Source organism: Leucopleurus acutus, assembly GCF_964270905.1.
Source record: "Leucopleurus acutus genome assembly, chromosome: 3".
In the NCBI taxonomy this organism is placed as follows: domain Eukaryota; kingdom Metazoa; phylum Chordata; class Mammalia; order Artiodactyla; family Delphinidae; genus Leucopleurus; species Leucopleurus acutus.
In genome coordinates this window covers 146,923,313-146,941,756 of record NC_139145.1, presented here as the reverse complement: position 1 = coordinate 146,941,756, position 18,444 = coordinate 146,923,313, and the positions used below count along the sequence as shown (strand labels likewise).

Sequence of the window (18,444 nt, the reverse complement as noted above, 5' to 3'; positions counted from 1 at the left end):
CCTAAAGTTTACAGGAAATGATAAAGTTCATGTTGGACTTTAGAAATGCTAAAAACTTAGATATAGGAAGAAAAATTTGAGATTCTACATCTACGTTTCATTCTTTTTTTGCGGTGCGCGGGCCTCTCGCTGATGTGGCCTCTCCCCTTGTGGAGCACAGACTCCGGACGCGCAGGCTCAGCGGCCATGGCTCACGGGCCCAGCCGCCCTGCGGCATGTGGGATCCTCCCCGACCGGGGCTCGAACCCGCGTCCCCTGCATCGGCAGGCGGACTCTCAACCACTGCAGCACCAGGGAAACCATTTGCAGTAGTTTTTTAAATTCAACCTATTCTGAGTACAAGGTCAAAGAAGACTCCAAACTAAAATATAAAGCCTCAGTATCTTATTCAGTCTGAACAATTAATTACTCACTGAAAAAGACGTGCTGACTTAGCTGAGAAACAACCATTGGAGAAAATCAGGAAATTGATTATTATTTTTATGTTTCCAAAGTGTCTTCTGTTTCTCTAAAGGCTAAAGTTTTAAAGAGAATGAATAAAGTGATTATACAAATATCCATTATTTGTTCTATTTTAGTGAAAGAAACAAATCACATAATAAAACGGAAAAATATTTCTCATTGTATTTTAGGCATGATAGGAAACAAAGCATTTGCTGATGTTCTGCTGGATTTGGTAACCATGAACCTTGGAACAAACAACTTTCCTAGTAGTTGGATGAACCTCACTCAACCTGAAGTAAGCTTCTATTTTGTTTGGGTTTCAAGCTTTGAGAATTCTTCTTCTTTAATCAATAAGTCAAGAGTTTTCAAATAACCAGTACCTGCACAGTAACCGACATGTAGTAGCAGCCAATAAACCTGGATGAACAAATGAATGAACTTCAAGTTAAACACTTAGTATGTTCATGCTCAGTATTTGAAAATAAGTGACGATGCTGACAGTCAATGAAACGCGACAGAGACCATGAGACTCGGCCAGTGAGTTTGTATTTATTACTACCAGACGGAGTGATCCTAACCAGTAATAGGAGATGATTCTGGCCGTGCTTTCTTTTCCTTGTACTCTGTTCCTTAAGAAAACAAAGTGGTTAAAGAGTATTTCCCTACAAGTTGTAGAGCCCTCCCACAATCGTAATTATCATCTTTATTCCTTCTCTGCTGAAAAGGTACAAAGTATAGTACAGTCAAAAGTGTTAATTCCTTGTGTAACGGTAAGCAAAAACCACAAATGTCGAGGAAGCAAAAATCAAAAACACTCTCTAAGTTCTGTCTGGCATGGATTGCTTGGTAGAACCTGAAGGAACAAAAGTGAGAACTGACCCTATTGGCCAAGCTAAAATCTTACTTCCTTCATCAGAATCTCTTACTAAGAAACACGAGCAGGTAGAGTGTCACAAGAGAGTCATACAAACATTCCAATGGCATTTCCTGCTTTCTTCTAGTTGCAGGAGTTAACATCTTTATTGGTAACAAACTCGGAGTTCGTGGACTGGCGGAAATTCTTGTTAGTAGTCGCGCTGCCTTGGCCCATTCCTCTGGAGGAGGAGCTCTTGGAGACCCTGAAGAGGTTCCAGGCTGTGGATGAGGAACACCTGGGCACAGTCACTTTCGAGCAGTATATGCAGGTCACTACCAGTCCCTGGTGGCACTAACCCTACCAGAGTACTTCTGACCTAAGAAGCTCCCTGATCTCACAACACCAGGTCTCATGGACCATGTCTAGGCACCTAGAGTCAGCACAGGCACTGTCCAAGTCCCAGGTAGAAGTCTGGCTCCCACCCCCAGGGAAGGATCTGAAAAAGTCAGAACTGCTTGGAGAGCTAAGGGTTCTGAAAGAAATCACAGAAAACATCATTGTCGTCCTACCAAGTGGTTCTTAACCTTGGCTGTACATTAGAATTGCCTGCAGAGCTTTTAATCAGCCCAATGCCCAATACCAAATACTCCGGGAGTAGCAACAGCAGTTACAATGAACACAGGGAAAGGGGAAGGGTTTTTTATTTTTTTCTTTCAGTCACAAGCGTGGTGAACGATAAGATGTTTTTGGACACGTTGAGTTTGAAATGTCTGTGGGAAATGCAGACAGAAATGTCCCATCTGATATGGCAGATGCAGAAGCCAATCACTATCACGTAGGCAGTTGTTGGGGTTATGAATGGACCAGATCCCCCGAGGGAAGTGTGTAAAGTGATGGATAATCCAGTAACATGGTACCTGGCCATTGGACTTGTAGATAGGATGTAACTACTGACCTTCACCAGAGCAATTTTGGGAGCATACAGAGTCTAGATTGCAGAGGATTGATGGAATAAATAGGTCTTTAGGAAGTGAAGATAAGACAGTCGATTCATTTTTGAGAAGCTTGAGTAAGGAGGGAGGAAGAATGAAATGCCATAACTAAGAAGGGCCTGAATGACTTATTTTGTGTCCACTAATCGAATTCATCCTAATTCTCACCACTTCACATTGCTGGTAGACACGAAAGGTGGAAACGTTTATAAGGTGCTGATTTTGAAACAGGGTGATAATCTCTAGGTGCCTGTAGCTCGTGTATATTTCACCATTGAAAGATCACATCTCTTCCTGCTTCTCTTTTCTTCCTTGATTAATGAAAGACATGCTCATAGACAGCCCTGACGTTCCCACGCTCAGACAGTTGAGCCAGAGGAAATAGCACTTCCACATCGAAGAGGTTCTTCCAGCCTGATCAAGAAAGGCGCATAGCTGATTGGGCTCTAATTTATATGCTTCCCAAGTAAAGCACTTTGTGAACTCTTTCATTGTCCTGGACCTGGGCTTACAACTTATAGAGATGTTTTGTGTAAAAACATAAACAGCAGGGCAAAACTTACTCTATTTTCTTGTTGGCTTAAGATTTTTAAAAGTGGGCGCTCATGAATGTACCAACCTTCACTCTTTACAGTATGTGTCAATGAACACAGGTTGTCAATTTAAACATCTTTTTGCACAAACGTGAGACAAACTTAGGTGTTCGTAATTTGTACCACAGTGCTGAGCAAAACCAGAAAGCTTCCTCACCAAAAGTGTGAATTTCTTAGAGAAAGTTGGCTGCTGCATGAAACAGAAACTCAGAAATACTTATCAGAACACTGCCTGGGTTTTGGGAGCAGTTGATTTCTGAGCTCTGCCCTCTCGGCTTACGCACCCAACGCCCACTCCTCAGGAGGCTCAGGACAAGGTGGCCATTTGGAGAGGCCCGCTTGACCTCCCCACATGACTCACAGATCTCTAGCGCTCTCCACATCATACACACAGCGTTCCTTCATGGGACTGTCAAAACAGCTTCTAGGGTAAAATGCTATGATTTGTTGAAAATGCCACCTTCGAATACAGTAGTCGAATAGTACAACTACATTGCTGAAATGAAGTTCTCTGAGGGGAAAATAAATAAATAAATAAGCTCCCTACTCTGCTTTTTATTTTGTCTTTTTTCTTTTCTTTTGACTAACTGCGAGTTCATCATAATCGCCACTTAAGAGTGTGCTGATTTCCCCAGCTTCTAAAATGGAATAAGATACAGCGTTTGTGAAGCTGCTGTGGCTGCATACCTGGGCTAAGCCACGCGAGCATAAAAGTGCGCCTGCCTTTGCTCCAGCCCGATTGCAGCTGTCACACTCTTGCCTCTGTCACGTGTGGAGGTTTAGTCACACTCATGCAGAATGCTTTGACGGTGAACTCTCTCAACTCATCTTCTGTCAATGAGAACGCAGGTTATCATAGGCTTAATGAATCAGATGTTCTAGGATCCAAACAGCGCAGCACTTGTTCCTTAAGGAAAAGTAAACTAACCTAAAATTCTTTGACCATATTTTATTTATTCTTTGACCAAATGTCCACAAAGGACATTTCCACATTTCAAGGATAAATCACCTGATTATCCAGTGGGGCAAGATGTGGTTGACTGAACCTTGCTTGATCAATTTAAACCCAACCTACAGTTCGCGTTTAACATTTCGCACTGCTAACGTTTTCATGGATGACTTTTTAAAAAATATAAGTTGTTCTCTGATTAGGTTCTTTCTTCTTTCTCATGTGACCCTCTTGTATGTGAAACACTTTGAAACAGTTTCCTAATCTTTAAAATATTATCTATTTTTAAAAAACTAACATGACTGAATTCTTGGTTTTAAGAATAAGGGAAAATTCCTGTGCATTGAAACAATTGGATATGGAATTGATGGTTGAGAAATCAGGGATGAGTAGGAATCCTTTTAATATTTCCTCTTTATCACTGGTTTTCAGCAATTTGATTATCGTGTTCCTCGGTGTGCTTTTGTTCATATTTCTTTTGCTTGTGTGTCACTGAGTTTCCTGCACCTGTGGGCTTGCCATTTTTGTCAAATTTGGAAAATTTTCAGAAATTTTTTTCCAAATATTTTTTCTGTACTCCTCTCTCCCATTCTCAAAATCCAGTCACATGTTTGTCCCACAGGATGCTGCTCCTGGATTCTTTTTTCTTTCCAATTTTTTTTTTCTCTCTGACTTTATTTTGTATTCATTTCTACTTCTCCATCTTCTAGTTCACTGATCATTTCCTTTGCAGAGTCAAATCTATTACTAATACAATCCAGAGCATTTTTATTTGAAATATATTTTTGATCTCTTTAAGTTGGGTCTTTTTTATATCCTTCATTTCTCTCTTCATTATATGCATTTTTCTCTGTCTCCTTGAATAAATGAAATATATTTAGAACAGCTAAATGAACATCCTTGTCTGTTCATTCTATCATCTGTGTATTTCGGTGTTTGTTTCTATTGATTGATGTTTCTTCTGACTGTGGGTTATATTTTCTGGCTTTTTTGCATGCCTTTGTATAGGATGCCAGATGTTATAAATTTTATATTGGTGGGTGTCCAATTTTATATACCTTTAAATATTGTCAGGCATGCAGTAATGTTATTTGCAATCAGTTTTATCCTTTCAAGGCTACATTAAGATTGATAAGAGTGGGTCCAGAGCAACCTTTAGTTTAGGCCTAATCTAGCCCCACTACTAAGGCAATATCCTCCTGGGAGTGCTACCCAATGCCTTGTGTATCAGGAGGTCCTTCCACTCTGCCGGGTGGTAAAATTTTCCCTGGTGGTAACATAGTCCCAGCCCTGTGTGAGACTCAGGAACAGTTCAGCTTACTCCCTTCCTGTGGTTCTTTCTCCAGCTTCTGGCATTTTCCACACATACATCCAGAGGTTGGCTTTCAGTCAAGACTTGCGGAGATCTTTCTACAGATCTCTAGGGCTCACACTCTCTTTCAGTGCATCTCTAGTGTTTTGCCCTGAAAATTCTAGTCATCGTGGCCTCCCCCAGCTCCAAATCTATCTTGTCAATCCAGCAGGATGTGCCAGGTCTATCTGGGTGCCTCTCCTGACACTGTAGCCTGAGCAATACTTGGGTCCTCATTGTTCTCCTTATTTCAGGAATTACTGTCCTGAGTTGCCTGTTGTCTAACATCTGAAAAAATTATGTTACATATATATTGGTCATTTTTTTTTATTGTTTAAGGCAGGAGGGTAATTCTGAGCTTTGTCACTCCATCATGACCTGAAGCATAAATCTTACCTACATTCCTCATCTCTCTATTCTCCATGGAGTGGTACTTATGGTCCACAGATTGGCCACTGGGCAAGGATTCTTCCCAGTCAGTGCAAAGCACTTACATTCAAAGCCCGAGCCCGTGCTGGACCTTAGCTGCTTCTGTGTCTTCTCCCTCACAGGCTTCTGCATGGCCAGCACTCCTCTGTTCTAAATGAAAAGAAAATCCGGTCCTCACCTCTGGGGGCTGCATCCCCTTACAAGCTACCTAGTGTCACTCCAGCCTTCTCTCAAAACACGGGTGATTCTTCGAAGGAAAGAAGGCACAAGCACAGGCCAGAGTCAGGTTAGGCTGGCCAATGGTTCTTGGAAGTAGGCAGTGCCAAGGGTAGATTGTCCCTCTGGAAGATGGTAAGGGAGAAAGACCTAGGAACAAGATGCTTATGTATATGAAGTGCTTGACATGTTTAAAAGTTAAGATTGGCAAGACACATTCTTTGAACCCGAGGAATTAATACCTGATGTTCAGTAGCAGACATGAATGAAAACACCCAAAGGAATGAACTGAATGCCAAATATCTGGTATAAACAAGTCAAATTGGAGTTTCGAGGAGAGATCAAAGAGGGCTTCCCTGAGGAGGTATGATCTAAGCTGGGTCTGCAAAGATGAGTAGGTTTACGTTGGTGAACAGGTAGTCACCTCAGGTAGGAGTAATGATGTGAGCAAAAGAGCAAGAGTAGGAAATGGTTCTAAGCAGAGAATGACATGACAAGATTAAAGTTTTGAGAAAACTGATATGGTCAAATGGTCTGAGCTGAAACAAATACGAGAAAGACTGGAAATGAAGACAGCTCCAAGGTTGCTGGAGCAGCCTGTGATGGAGGCAATGAGGCTGTACACCAGCATGGCAGCAGTAGACGTGAGAGGAAGGGAGAGGGGGTGAGGCATCGCCAAATGGGAACCAAGGAATTTGGTAATTAGTGTCAGACATGGGCTGAGAATGAAGGTTGTCATTAAAAAGTAGGTGCTGAGCTCTTGATTCAGTCAGTCACTCACTCAGCAAAGATTTCCAACACCAACAATATGCCCCAGCACCACACTAGGCTCCAAGAACAGAGAGCAACATGAACAGGACATGAGCGATATGAGCTAGTGGAGGGCACTGACCCCTCCAAAGTACTGCTGTGCAAGCAACATCCAGGGCGGCGACCTCCCAGCTTCACTGCATGCTGCAACAGTTACAGTGCAGCAGGCACCCCAGTATGTGGGGTTTCATTTATAAATTATTCATGTGTACTACTGCACTAATGTATTCTATACATTATCAAATTTTTTAAAATAAAAATTACAAAAGAATGAGATCCAATACATGTGAATGGAAGTTCTAGTATTTTCTCCAGCATCCCCATGGTTTCTGCACCCTACTTTGGAGACCACTGCTCTAGACACCTGCAGAGATGGCTTCAATCTCTGTGGTTTTCAGAGAAACAATTACATCTCAGTGTAACTTTAATGATTCTCATTTTTGTTTTCTGTGTAGGCTGGTCTGTGGTTTACGGGAGATGAAGATATAAAAATTCCAGAAAATCCCCTTGAACCTCTGCCATTCAATAGGCAGGAGCATCTTATAGAGGTAATTCCATAACATTGATCCATTTCTTGTCTTTTCTCCCACTTGTGTAATTAGTCTTAGATTCCACCCCGACTCCCAGGTCCTTTGCTGTATCCCCCAAGTGCAGAGTTTTATATTCACTATGGCGACAGCATAGGAGAGTCTGGAGGGAAGCAGGGACCAGTATCTTAGACAGGCTTCTCCTGTGTACTCACTATGTGATCCCAGACAATATCCATAAGCTCTCCGGGTTTCACTCTTCTCATCTAGCAAATAAGCTGGTACTGAACACACTTTTCGCTAAATGCCCTTCCAATTGTAAAAGCTTTGGATAAGAACTGACTTTCACCAATGTATGTCTTTGTTCATTTCTCTTTGATTTTGACTAACTTGAGCAACATTCCAAGAGTCTGCTTACTGTATTGCCCACTACCCGTCAGATTATCATTATTATCATCAGAAGTATCATCATCATCATTATTGTTATCATTAGCTTCTATCCCTGAGGCCACAATAGAATGCAAGCCCTTAAAATCTGAAAACCATTCTGACTTCAACACATCCAAGCTCAATAAAATATGAGAAAAGTTGAATGGTAGATTCAGACATGAGAGCAAACTTTTTTATCGATTGATCAATTCAGCCCGCCATGGGTTAAAAATTGCAGTGCAAAATTGAACATGACTCCAGTCGTAACCTGAAAGTGAGCAATTCCCTTCCATTGGACGCATATTCTTTGAGCATCTCTCTTAGATGCTAGCAGGAGAGCAGGTGAAAGAAAGAGGTCAGGGAGTTACCAAAAAATGTCCAAGACATGAGGCTGGCAGTTGCACGGGCAGATTTTGTTTTGGTTGTTGGTTGTTTTATAAACTGGAGAACTGAGCTCAATTCTCCTGTAAAGCTTTGGAAGGTGTCTCTATATGATTCTTTGAACAGATCTGTCAACAATACAAACAGGTTCTTCCTTCCTTGGGAAGAAGCCAGCAGTCTGAATACGATGTCAAGTAACTTCCTTTTCAGCCAGAGGTTTTTAGAAGTGTTTATCAGAGCAGAGCCCTTCCATGGCTCACAGAGCTGCTAAAGGCGGGAGACAGCCTGTGTTGGTCAGTCCCGAGGACTGCGACACAGTGAGGCCGGAAAGGGCCTTGGGATGCCAAGGAAGGGTGTGGCTCCCACCTGCTGCTACCCAAACTGCTGGAAAGTGAACATAGGAAAGGAACAAAGTGGGGGGCAGAGGCAGGACCACAGAGCCTGAGAAAGAAGCGCTCTTACAGGGCAAAGGATGGTTGACAGGTGTGTGTGTGTGTGTGTGTGTGTGTGTGTGTGTGTGTGTGTGTGTGTGTTGTCCAGAGGACAGAAGAGGGTGGTGTCCTCTCTGCCCCATGGACTGGATGCTCAGCATTTCATAAATCTCAACACCCTTCAACTGGGATTAAAAGCACAGATGCCACGGCTGACAAGCTGCGAGGTCTCAATGGAGTTACCTACCCTCTCTGTGCTGTTGTTTTATTTTCATCCCTCTCTGCTGGGAGTGTTGTGCAGCGTGAGTTCATATGTGTGGTACTTTTAGAACAGTGATTGGCACACAGTTAGCCCGATGTCAGTGTCAGGTAAACAGAAGCTAACCACGCTAACTCTACATGGTAAAACACCAGTTAATGGTTAAGAAGCTAAAGAAAGGGGTGCAAAGGGAAAACATAAAACAATATAATACGTTTACTTTTTTGGCCATAATTAGAGTAAGTAAAGACCAAATCAGGGGAGAAAACACCCCATGAAGAGGAATTCTGAGCGTCAGGATCCCTGGCCTCTGCTCCCAGTTCTGACATGACCCACTGTAGGACCTTGAATAGATCCCTTCACCTGCCGGGGCCTCTGCTTAGCTCTTAAAAAGAGGGCTTGGCCTACGATCTAGCTGGCCACACCCAGCTCCCCTGCTTTGTCATTTGTGTTCTCTACAATCCAGGGCTGCCAGGGGTCCCAGGGACAGACTGTAATTCCTGCTGTCTGTGGGCTCAGATGACCTCAGAGTCCTAGGCACTGGGTAAGAGGTCCAGTTGCATCCGTAAAAGGAACCCTGAGACACGTCCGTGTTGCAATCACATCGTTGTCCCCTGACAGTGACCACTCACTTCCTTATAACTGACAAGGTTCAGCCATGGCCTGGCTGCCCAGCTTTCCACACAACATCAAGGGCAACTATTCCAGTGTTTTAAAAATTCATAGGGATTTCTTGAGAAAAGGCAATTTAATCTCACCGTATGCAAATTTACAGTTTTGTCTTAATCTCTTCTCCACAGCTTCCGTCCACATGAAATCCTTCTATTTCTTTGGGCTGTTAATATTTGTTGAAGCCGGGCTCGTGGTTTGAAATACTAGCTTTTTGCTAACAAATCCCAAGTGTCTATTTCCACCACCCCTAACCTCTCTTCCAAACGTTAGACTCCTAGACACGACTGTCTATTGGACATCTCCACTTGAATGTTCTAGTAGACATTTCAAACTCATCATGTCCAAGACTGGGTCCCTGACCTCCCATCCCCACCACCTCACTGCCCCACCTTCACCTAGAGCCCTCTCCATGTTGGTCAGTGGCAACTCTGTCCTTCCTCTTGCTCAGGCCAAAACCCTAGGAGTCATCCCCAGCTCTCTTCCTTTTCAAAACCCTACATCCAGTCCTTCAGGAAATGCCCGTAGTTCTACCCTCAAAATACGTCCAGGATCAGACCACCTGTTCCAAGTCCCATTGCTGTCACTGGAACAAACCAGCCAACTTCACCTGCGTGACAGCAGCGGCCTCATCACAGGTCCTCCATGTCTCCCTTGTCTTGGCTCAGGTCACAGGCAGATCACAGCAGCCTCTACTCCAGCCATCCCACAGCACTGCGTTTTAGTCAGAGGAAAACCCAAAGTCCTCAAGAAACCAACCGGCCTTGCCTCTTCTGTCCCCTGCCTCAGCCACTCTGGCCTCCTCCCTGTTGATCAAATGTGCAGGCATGCTCCTACCTGAGGACACTGGCCTCAGCATTCTCCTCTGCCTGTGTGGCCCTTCCCCTGCGTGTCCTACCTGCCTACTCCCTGCCCACCTCCAACCTTTGTCCAATTTTCATCTTCTCAATTCTGCAACCTGCCCCTCTTCCCCACCCTTCACTCCAATTCCCCTTTCCTTGACCTACATTTTTTCCCTGTGTTTCCATAATGACTATCTAATTTACTTTATTTATTCTGTCTGTCTTCCTCTTCTAGAAATTAAGCTCCTTAAAAGCACGCATCTTTATCTCTTTCCTAGTAAGTGCATTTCAAGCACCTAGAACAGTCTAGAACAGTCCTAAGTACTTTTCTGGAGCCGTCTAAGGTTCTGCACAGTCAATAAGTACTTGTTGAATGAATGAAACCATAGTATTTGTGTTGGGTTTTGAGTCTATGTAAGAAATTTCCACAAATTTAGTGGCTTAAACCAAGGCCCAATTATTACCTCAGAGTTTCTGTAAGTCAGAAGTCCAGTCATGGCTTAGCTGGGTCCTCTGCTTAGGGTCTCAGAAGGCTAAAATCAAGGTGTCAGCTGGGGTTGCAATCTTAGCTGAGGCCAATTCCTATATTGGTTCCAGGACTGGCTTCCAAGGTGCGCTGCTGGCAGAATTCAGATCCGTGCAGTTGTAGGACTGAGAACTTCAGCTCCGAGAGGCTGCCTGTTGTTCCCTGCCACACGCCCTCTCACAGTTTCAGAGTTTACCTCTTCATGGCCAGCAGGAAAGCATCTTGCTGGCTTCAAATCTCTCTCTGAAGTCCTGGGTCCTTTTTTTTTTTTTTTTTTTTTTTTTTTTTTTGCGGTACGCGGGCCTCTCACTGTTGTGGCCTCTCCCGTTGCAGAGCACAGGCTCCGGACGCGCAGGCCCAGCGGCCATGGCTCACAGGCCCAGCCGCTCCGCGGCATGTGGGATCCTCCCGGACGGGGGCACGAACCCGCGTCCCCTGCATTGGCAGGCGGACTCTCAACCACTGCGCCACCAGGGAAGCCCCTGGGTCCTTTTTAAAATGGCTCACATGATTAGATCAGAGCCCAAGGTTGAGCTCTCATTTGATTAACACAAAATCAACTGATTAAGGACCTTGTGTCTGCAAAATCTCTTTACCTTTACTCTGAAAATTGGCTTTGCATCATATTTACAAATCCCACCCATACTCAAGGGCAAGGGATTATACAAGATATGTATTTGAGGGGTTTTCCAGGGAAACTCTGAAGCCTCCTTAGGAGTCTTCCTATAACAACATTTTAAATGATCTTAAGAACATAGCAGGCCTCACCTTTTTTGAATGTCTCATCCATTGGTTTAAAATCAAGCCTGCGTAATTAGAGGAAGAGTTCACATGTCAACTTATTTTATTTTTGCCCATCTTCCTTCAATATATCACATTGAACTTCTTTGTTAATGGAAATAATGTGTTGCACCTACACAGCCTTTTTAAGAGCATTTCAATGAAAATAGTATTAAAGTTCAAGGATTCATATGAAAGAAATGGAAGATAAACATGAAAGGACAATGCCATGGTTATCTGTTGGTGTCAACTCCCTTCTACCCCTAGTCCTGCTGGGAATCCCTGAGGACTTCCAAAGGCAAGTGGGAAGATGAAGAAAATATAAGGTCCTAAAGGAACCCAAAAGCTGGATCATGACTCTTCAAATGCCTAAGGCTGCCTTACCATCAGAGAGTGTTTCAAAGCATCTGAGCCTAGCTCGGTGCCACAGCAGACCCTCAGTAAACGTTTGATAAAAAGGGGTGACTGAATGAACGAGCTTGCAGAGCCCATTGACCTCTAAGATTCTTTTCAGATTCATGGCATAACAGACTTCATGTATTTTCCTATCAAAGTTATTCTTATTTAAATTTTATTGGATTTGTCAAATAGAAAATAATTTTTCCAATTGTTATCTCATGGATGTATAATTGGACTTGCTCATAGTTGTAAGGACTGTCAGTAATAAAGAATAACATGGTGTCTCTAGACCTAGGCACTTGCTTCTTTAAGTGTAGGCCAGGGCCAGCATCTTGGGAATTGTATAGGAGCTTGCTAAACATGCAGAATCTGAGACTGCTCCAGAGCCGTTTACTTAATAAGAATCTACATTTTATTTTTATATTTTTTAACGTCTTTATTGGAGTATAATTGCTTTACAATGGTGTGTTCATTTCTGCTTTATAACAAAGTGAATCAGCTATACATATACATACATTTTTAAAAGATTCTCCAGAGGACCTTCAAGATGGCAGAGGAGTAAGACGTAGAGATCACCTTCCTTTCCACAAATACATCAAAAATACATCTACATGTGGAACAACTCCTACTGAACGCTGGCAGAAGACCTCAGACTTCCCAAAAGGCAAAATACTCCCCACATACCTGGGTAGGGCCAAAGGAAAAAAAAAAAAAAACAGAGACAAAAAAATACGGACTAGACCTGCACCAGTGGGAGGGATCTGTGAAGGAGGAAAGGTTTCCACACACTAGGAAGCCCCTTCGCGGGCGGAGACTGTGGGTGGCGGAGGGGGGAAGCTTCGGGATGGTGGAGGAGAGCACAGCAACAGGGGTGCGGAGGGCAAAGCAGAGAGATTCCCGCACAGAGGATCGGTGCCGACCGGCACTCGCCAACCCGAGGGGCTTGTCTGCTCACCCGCCGGGGCGGGCAGGGCCTGGGAGCTGAGGCTCGGGCTTCGGTCGGAGCGCAGGGAGAGGACTGGGGTTGGTGGCGTGAACACAGCCTGCAGGGGGTTAGTGCACCACGGCTAGCCGGGAGGGAGTCCAGGGAAAAGTCTGGACCTGCCTAAGAGGCAACAGACCATTGTTTTGGGGTGCGCGAGGAGGGGGGATTCAAAGCACCACCTAAAGGAGCTCCAGAGACGGGTGCGAGCCGCGGCTATCAGCACGGACCCCAGAGACGGGCATGAGATGCTAAGGCTGTTACTGCAGCCACCAGAAAGCCTGCGTGCAAGCACAGGTCGCTGTCCACACCTCTCCTCCCAGGAACCTGTGCAGCCCGCAACTGCCAGGGGCCCGTGATCCACAGACAACTTCGCCGGAAGAACACACAGTATGGCTCAGGCTGGTGCAACGTCACACTGGCCTCTGCCCTCACAGGCTTGCCCCACATTCTGTGCCCCTCCCTCCTGGCCTCAGAAAGCCAGAGCCCCCTAAGCAGCCGCTCCTTTAACACCCTCTGGTGTGGGCAAAGAACAGGTGCCAGAAGGTGACCTACACAAAGAGGCAGGGCCAAATCCAAAGCTGAGCCCCAGGAGCTGTGCAAACAAAGAAGAGAAAGGGAAATCTCTCCCAGCAGCCTCAGGAGCAGCAGATTAAATCTCCACAATCAACTTGATGTACCCTGCATCTGTGGAATACCTGAACAGACAATGAGTCATCCCAAAATTGAGGTGGTGGACTTTGAGAGCAACTGTAGACTTGGGGTTTGCTGTATGTGATTGACTATTTTCTGATTTTTATGTGTATCTTAGTATAGTTTTTAGCACTTGTTATCATTAGTGGATTTGTTTATTGGTTTGACTGCTCTCTTTTTCTTTTTAATTACTCTTTTTAAAATAATTTTTAAAAACTTTTTATTTTAATAACTTTATTTTATTTTATGTAATGTTTTTCCCTCCCTTTTCTTCTGAGCTGTGTGACTGACAGGGTGTTGGTGCTCTGGCGAGCTGTCAGGCCTTAGCCTCTGAGGTGGGAGAGCTGAGTTCAGGACATTGGACCACCAGAGACCTCCTGGCCCCATGTAATATCAATCGGCGAGAGCTCTCCCAGAGATCTCCATCTCAATGCAAAGACCCAGCTCCACTCAATGACCAGCAATCTCCACTGCTGGACACCCTATGCCAAACAGCCAGCAAGACAAACACAACCCCACCCATTAGCAGAGAGGCTGCCTAAAATCATAGTAAGTTCACAGACACCCCAAAACCTACCACTGGATGCAACCCTGCCCAGCAGAAAGACAAGATCCAGCCTCATCTACCAGAACACAGGCACCAGTGCCCTCCACCAGGAAGCCTACACAACCCACTGGACCAACCTCATCCACTGGGGGCAGAAACCAAAAACAACGGGAACTACGAACCTGCAGCCTGCAAAAAGGAGACTCAAAACACAGTAAGTTAAGGAAAATGAGAAAACAGAGAAATATGCAGCAGATGAAGGAGCAAAGTAAAAACCCACCAGACCAAACAAATGAAGAGGAAAGAGGGAGTCTACTTGAAAAAGAATTCACAGTAATGGTAGTAAAGATGATGCAAAATCTTGTAAATAGAATGGAGAAAATACAAGAAACATTTAACAAGGACCTAGACGAACTAACAAGCAAACAAACAGTGAGGAACAACACAATAAACGAAATTAAAAATGCTCTAGAAGGAATCAATAGCAGAATAACTGAGGCAGAAGAATGGACACATGACCTGGATGATAAAATAGTGGAAATAACTACTGCAGAGCAGAATAAAGAAGAAAGCATGAAAAGAATTGAGGACAGTCTTAGAGACCTCTGGGACAAAATTAAATGCACCAACATTAGAATTATAGGGGTCCCAGAAGAAGAAGAGAATAAAAAAAATGACTAACAAAATATTTGAAGAGATTATAGTTAAAAACTTCCCTAATATGGGAAAGGAAATAGTCAATCAACTCCAGGAAGCACAGAGAGTGCCATACAGGATAAATCCAAGGAGAAACACACCAAGATACATATTAATCAAACTATCAAAAATTAAATACAAAGAAAAAATATTAAAAGCAGCAAGGGAAAAGCAACAAATAACGTACAGGGGAATCCCCATAAGGTTAACAGCTGATCTTTCAGCAGAAACTCTGCAAGACAGAAGGCAGTGGCAGGACATATTTAAAGTGATGAAAGGGAAAAACCTACAACCAATATTACTCTACCCAGCAAGGATCTCATTCAGATTTGACGGAGAAAATAAACCTTTACAGACAAGCAAAAGCTAAGAGAATTCAGCACCACCAAACCAGCTTTACAAGAAATGCTAAAGGAACTTCTCTAGGCAGGAGACACAAGAGAAGGAAAAGACCTACAATAACAAACCCAAAACAATTAAGAAAATGGTAATAGCAATGTACATATCAATAATTACCTTAAATGTAAATGGATAAAATGCTGCCACCAAAAACATAGACTGGCTGAATGGATACAAAAACAAGACCTGTATATATGCAGTCTACAAGAGACCCACTTCAGACCTAGGGACACATACAGACTTAAAGTGAGGGGAGGGAAAAAGATATAGCATGCAAATGGAAATCAAAAGAAAGCTGGAGTAGCAAGTCTCATATCAGACAAAATAAACTTTAAAATAAAGACTATTACAAGAGACAAAGAAGGACACTACATAATGATCAAAGGATCAATCAAAGAAGATATAACAGTTGTAAATATTGATGCACCCAACATAGGAGCACCGCAATACATAAGGCAAATGCTAACAGCCATAAAAGGGGAAATCAACAGTAACACAATCATAGTAGGAGACTTTAACACCCCACTTTCACCAATAGACAGATCATCCAAAATGAAAATAAATAAGGAAACACAAGCTTTAAATGACACATTAAACAAGATGGACTTAAATGATATTTATAGGACATTCCATCCAAAAACAACAGAATACACTTTCTTCTCAAGTGCTCATGGAACATTCTCCAGGATAGAGCATATCCTGGGTCACAAATCAAGCCTTGGTAAATTTAAGAAAATTGAAATTGTATCAAGAATCTTTTCCGACAACAGCGCTATGAGACTAGATATCAATTACAGGAAAAAAACTGTAAAAAATACAAACACATGGAGGCTAAACAATACACTACTAAATAACCAAGAGATCACTGAAGAAATCAAAGAGGAAGTAAAAAAAATACCTAGAAACAAATGACAATGAAAACATGACGACCCAAAACCTATGTGATGCAGCAAAAGCAGTTCTAAGAGGGAAGTTTATAGCAATACAATCCTACCTCAAGAAACAAGAAAAATCTCAAATAAACAACCTAACCTTACACCTAAAGCAATTAGAGAAAGAAGAACAAAAGAACCAAAAAGTTAGAAAAAGGAAAGAAATCATAAAGATCAGATCAGAAATAAATGAAAAAAAAATGAAGGAAACAATAGCAAAGATCAATAAAACTAAAAGCTGGTTCTTTCAGAAGATAAACAAAATTGATAAACCATTAGCAAACTCATCAAGGAAAAGAGGGAGTGTACTCAATCATAAAATTAGAAATGAAAAAGCAGAAGTTACAACAGACACTGCAGAAACACAAAGCATCCTAAGAGACTACTACAAGCAACTCTATACCAGTAAAATGGACAACCTGGAAGAAATGGAAAAATACTTAGAAAAGCACAACCTTTGGATACTGAATCAGGAAGAAATAGAAAATATAAACAGAACAATCACAGGCACTGAAATTAAAAATCTTCCAACAAACCAAAGCCCAGGACCAGACAGCTTCCCAGGCAAATTCTATCAAACATTTAGAGAAGAGCTAACACCTATCCTTCTCTAACTCTTCCAAAATATAGCACAGGGAGGAACACTCCCAAACTCATTCTACAAGGCCACCATCACCCTGATACCAAAACCAGACAAAAGATGTCACAAAAAAAGAAAACTATAGGTCAATATCACTGATGAACAGAGATGCAAAAATCCTCAAAAAAATACTAGCAAACAGAATCCAACAGCACATTAAAAGGATCATACATGATGATCAACTGGGGTTTATCTCAGGAACGCAAGGATTCTTCAATATAAACAAACCAATCAATGTGATTAAACCATATTAACAAAGTGAAGGAGAAATACCATATGATCATCTCAATAGATGCAGATAAAGCTTTTGACAAAATTCAACACCCATATATGATAAAAACCCTCCAGAAAGTAGGCATAGAGGGAACTTACCTCAACATAATAAAGACCATATATGACAAACCCACAGCCAGCATCATTCTCAATGGTGAAAAACTGAAACCATTCCACTTAGATCAGGAAAAGACAAGATTGCCCACTCTCACCACTGTTATTCAACATAGTTTTGGAAGTTTTAGCCACAGCAATCAGAGAAGAAAAAGAAATAAAAGGAATCCAAATCGGAAAAGAAGAAGTAAAGCTGTCACTGTTTGCAGATGACATAATACTATACATAGAGAATCCTAAAGATGCTACCAGAAAACTATTAGAGCTAATCAATGCATTTGGTAAAGTAGCAGGATACAAAATTAATGCACAGAAATCTCTTGCATTCCTATACACTAATGATGAAAAATCTGAAAGAGAAATTAAGGAAACACTCCCATTTACCACTGCAACAAAAAGAATAAAATACCTAGGGATAAACCTACCTAAGGAGACAAGAAACCTGTATGCAGAAAACTATAAGACACTGATGAAAGCAATTCAAGATGATACAGATGGAGAGATATACCATGTTCTTGGATTGGAAGAATCAACACTGTGAAAATGACTAAAGCAATCTACAGATTCAATGCAATCCCTATCAAACTACCAATGTCACTTTTCACAGAACTAGAACAAAAAATTTCACAGTATGTATGGAAACAAAAAAGACCCCAAATAGTGAAAGCAATCTTGAGAAAGAAAAACGGAGTTGGAGGAATCAGGTTCCCTGACTTCAGACTATACTACAAAGCTACAGTAATCAAGACAGTATGGTACTGGAACAAAAACAGAAATATAGATCAATGGAACAGGATAGAAAGCCTAGAGATAAACCCACACACATATGGTCACCTTATCTTTTTTTTTTTTTTTTTTTTTTTGCGGTACATGGCCTCTCACTGTTGTGGCCTCTCCTGTTGCAGAGCACAGGCTCCGGATGCACAGGCTCAGCAGCCATGGCTCACAGGCCTAGCCACTTCGCAGCATGTGGGCTCCTCCTGGACCAGGGCACGAACCTGTGTCCCCTGCATCAGCAGGCGGACTCTCAACCACTGCACCACCAGGGAAGCCCGGTCACCTTATCTTTGATAAAGGAGGCAAGAATATACAATGGAGAAAAGACAGCCTCTTCAATAAGTGGTGATGGGAAAACTGGACAGCTACATGTAAAAGAATGAAATTAGAACACTCCCTAACACCATACACAAAAATAAACTCAAAATGGATTAAAGACCTAAATGTAAGACTGGACACTATAAAACCCATAGAGGGAAACATAGGAAGAACACTCTTTGACATAAAT

The 18,444-nt window shown here is 42.5% G+C and overlaps 1 protein-coding gene across 1 annotated transcript in view; it reads left to right on the top strand.

Annotated features, from left to right (window-relative positions):
- Positions 1–18,444, top strand: part of SPEF2 (sperm flagellar 2) — a gene marked incomplete at both ends in the record, with an annotated part of 171,105 nt that overhangs the window by 138,442 nt on the left and 14,219 nt on the right. The window contains 3 exons of the mRNA XM_082835419.1: positions 633–739; positions 1,446–1,628; positions 7,096–7,188. Of these exons, the coding sequence (XP_082691545.1) occupies positions 633–739; positions 1,446–1,628; positions 7,096–7,188 (383 nt within the window). The remainder of the gene's footprint in view (positions 1–632; positions 740–1,445; positions 1,629–7,095; positions 7,189–18,444) is intronic.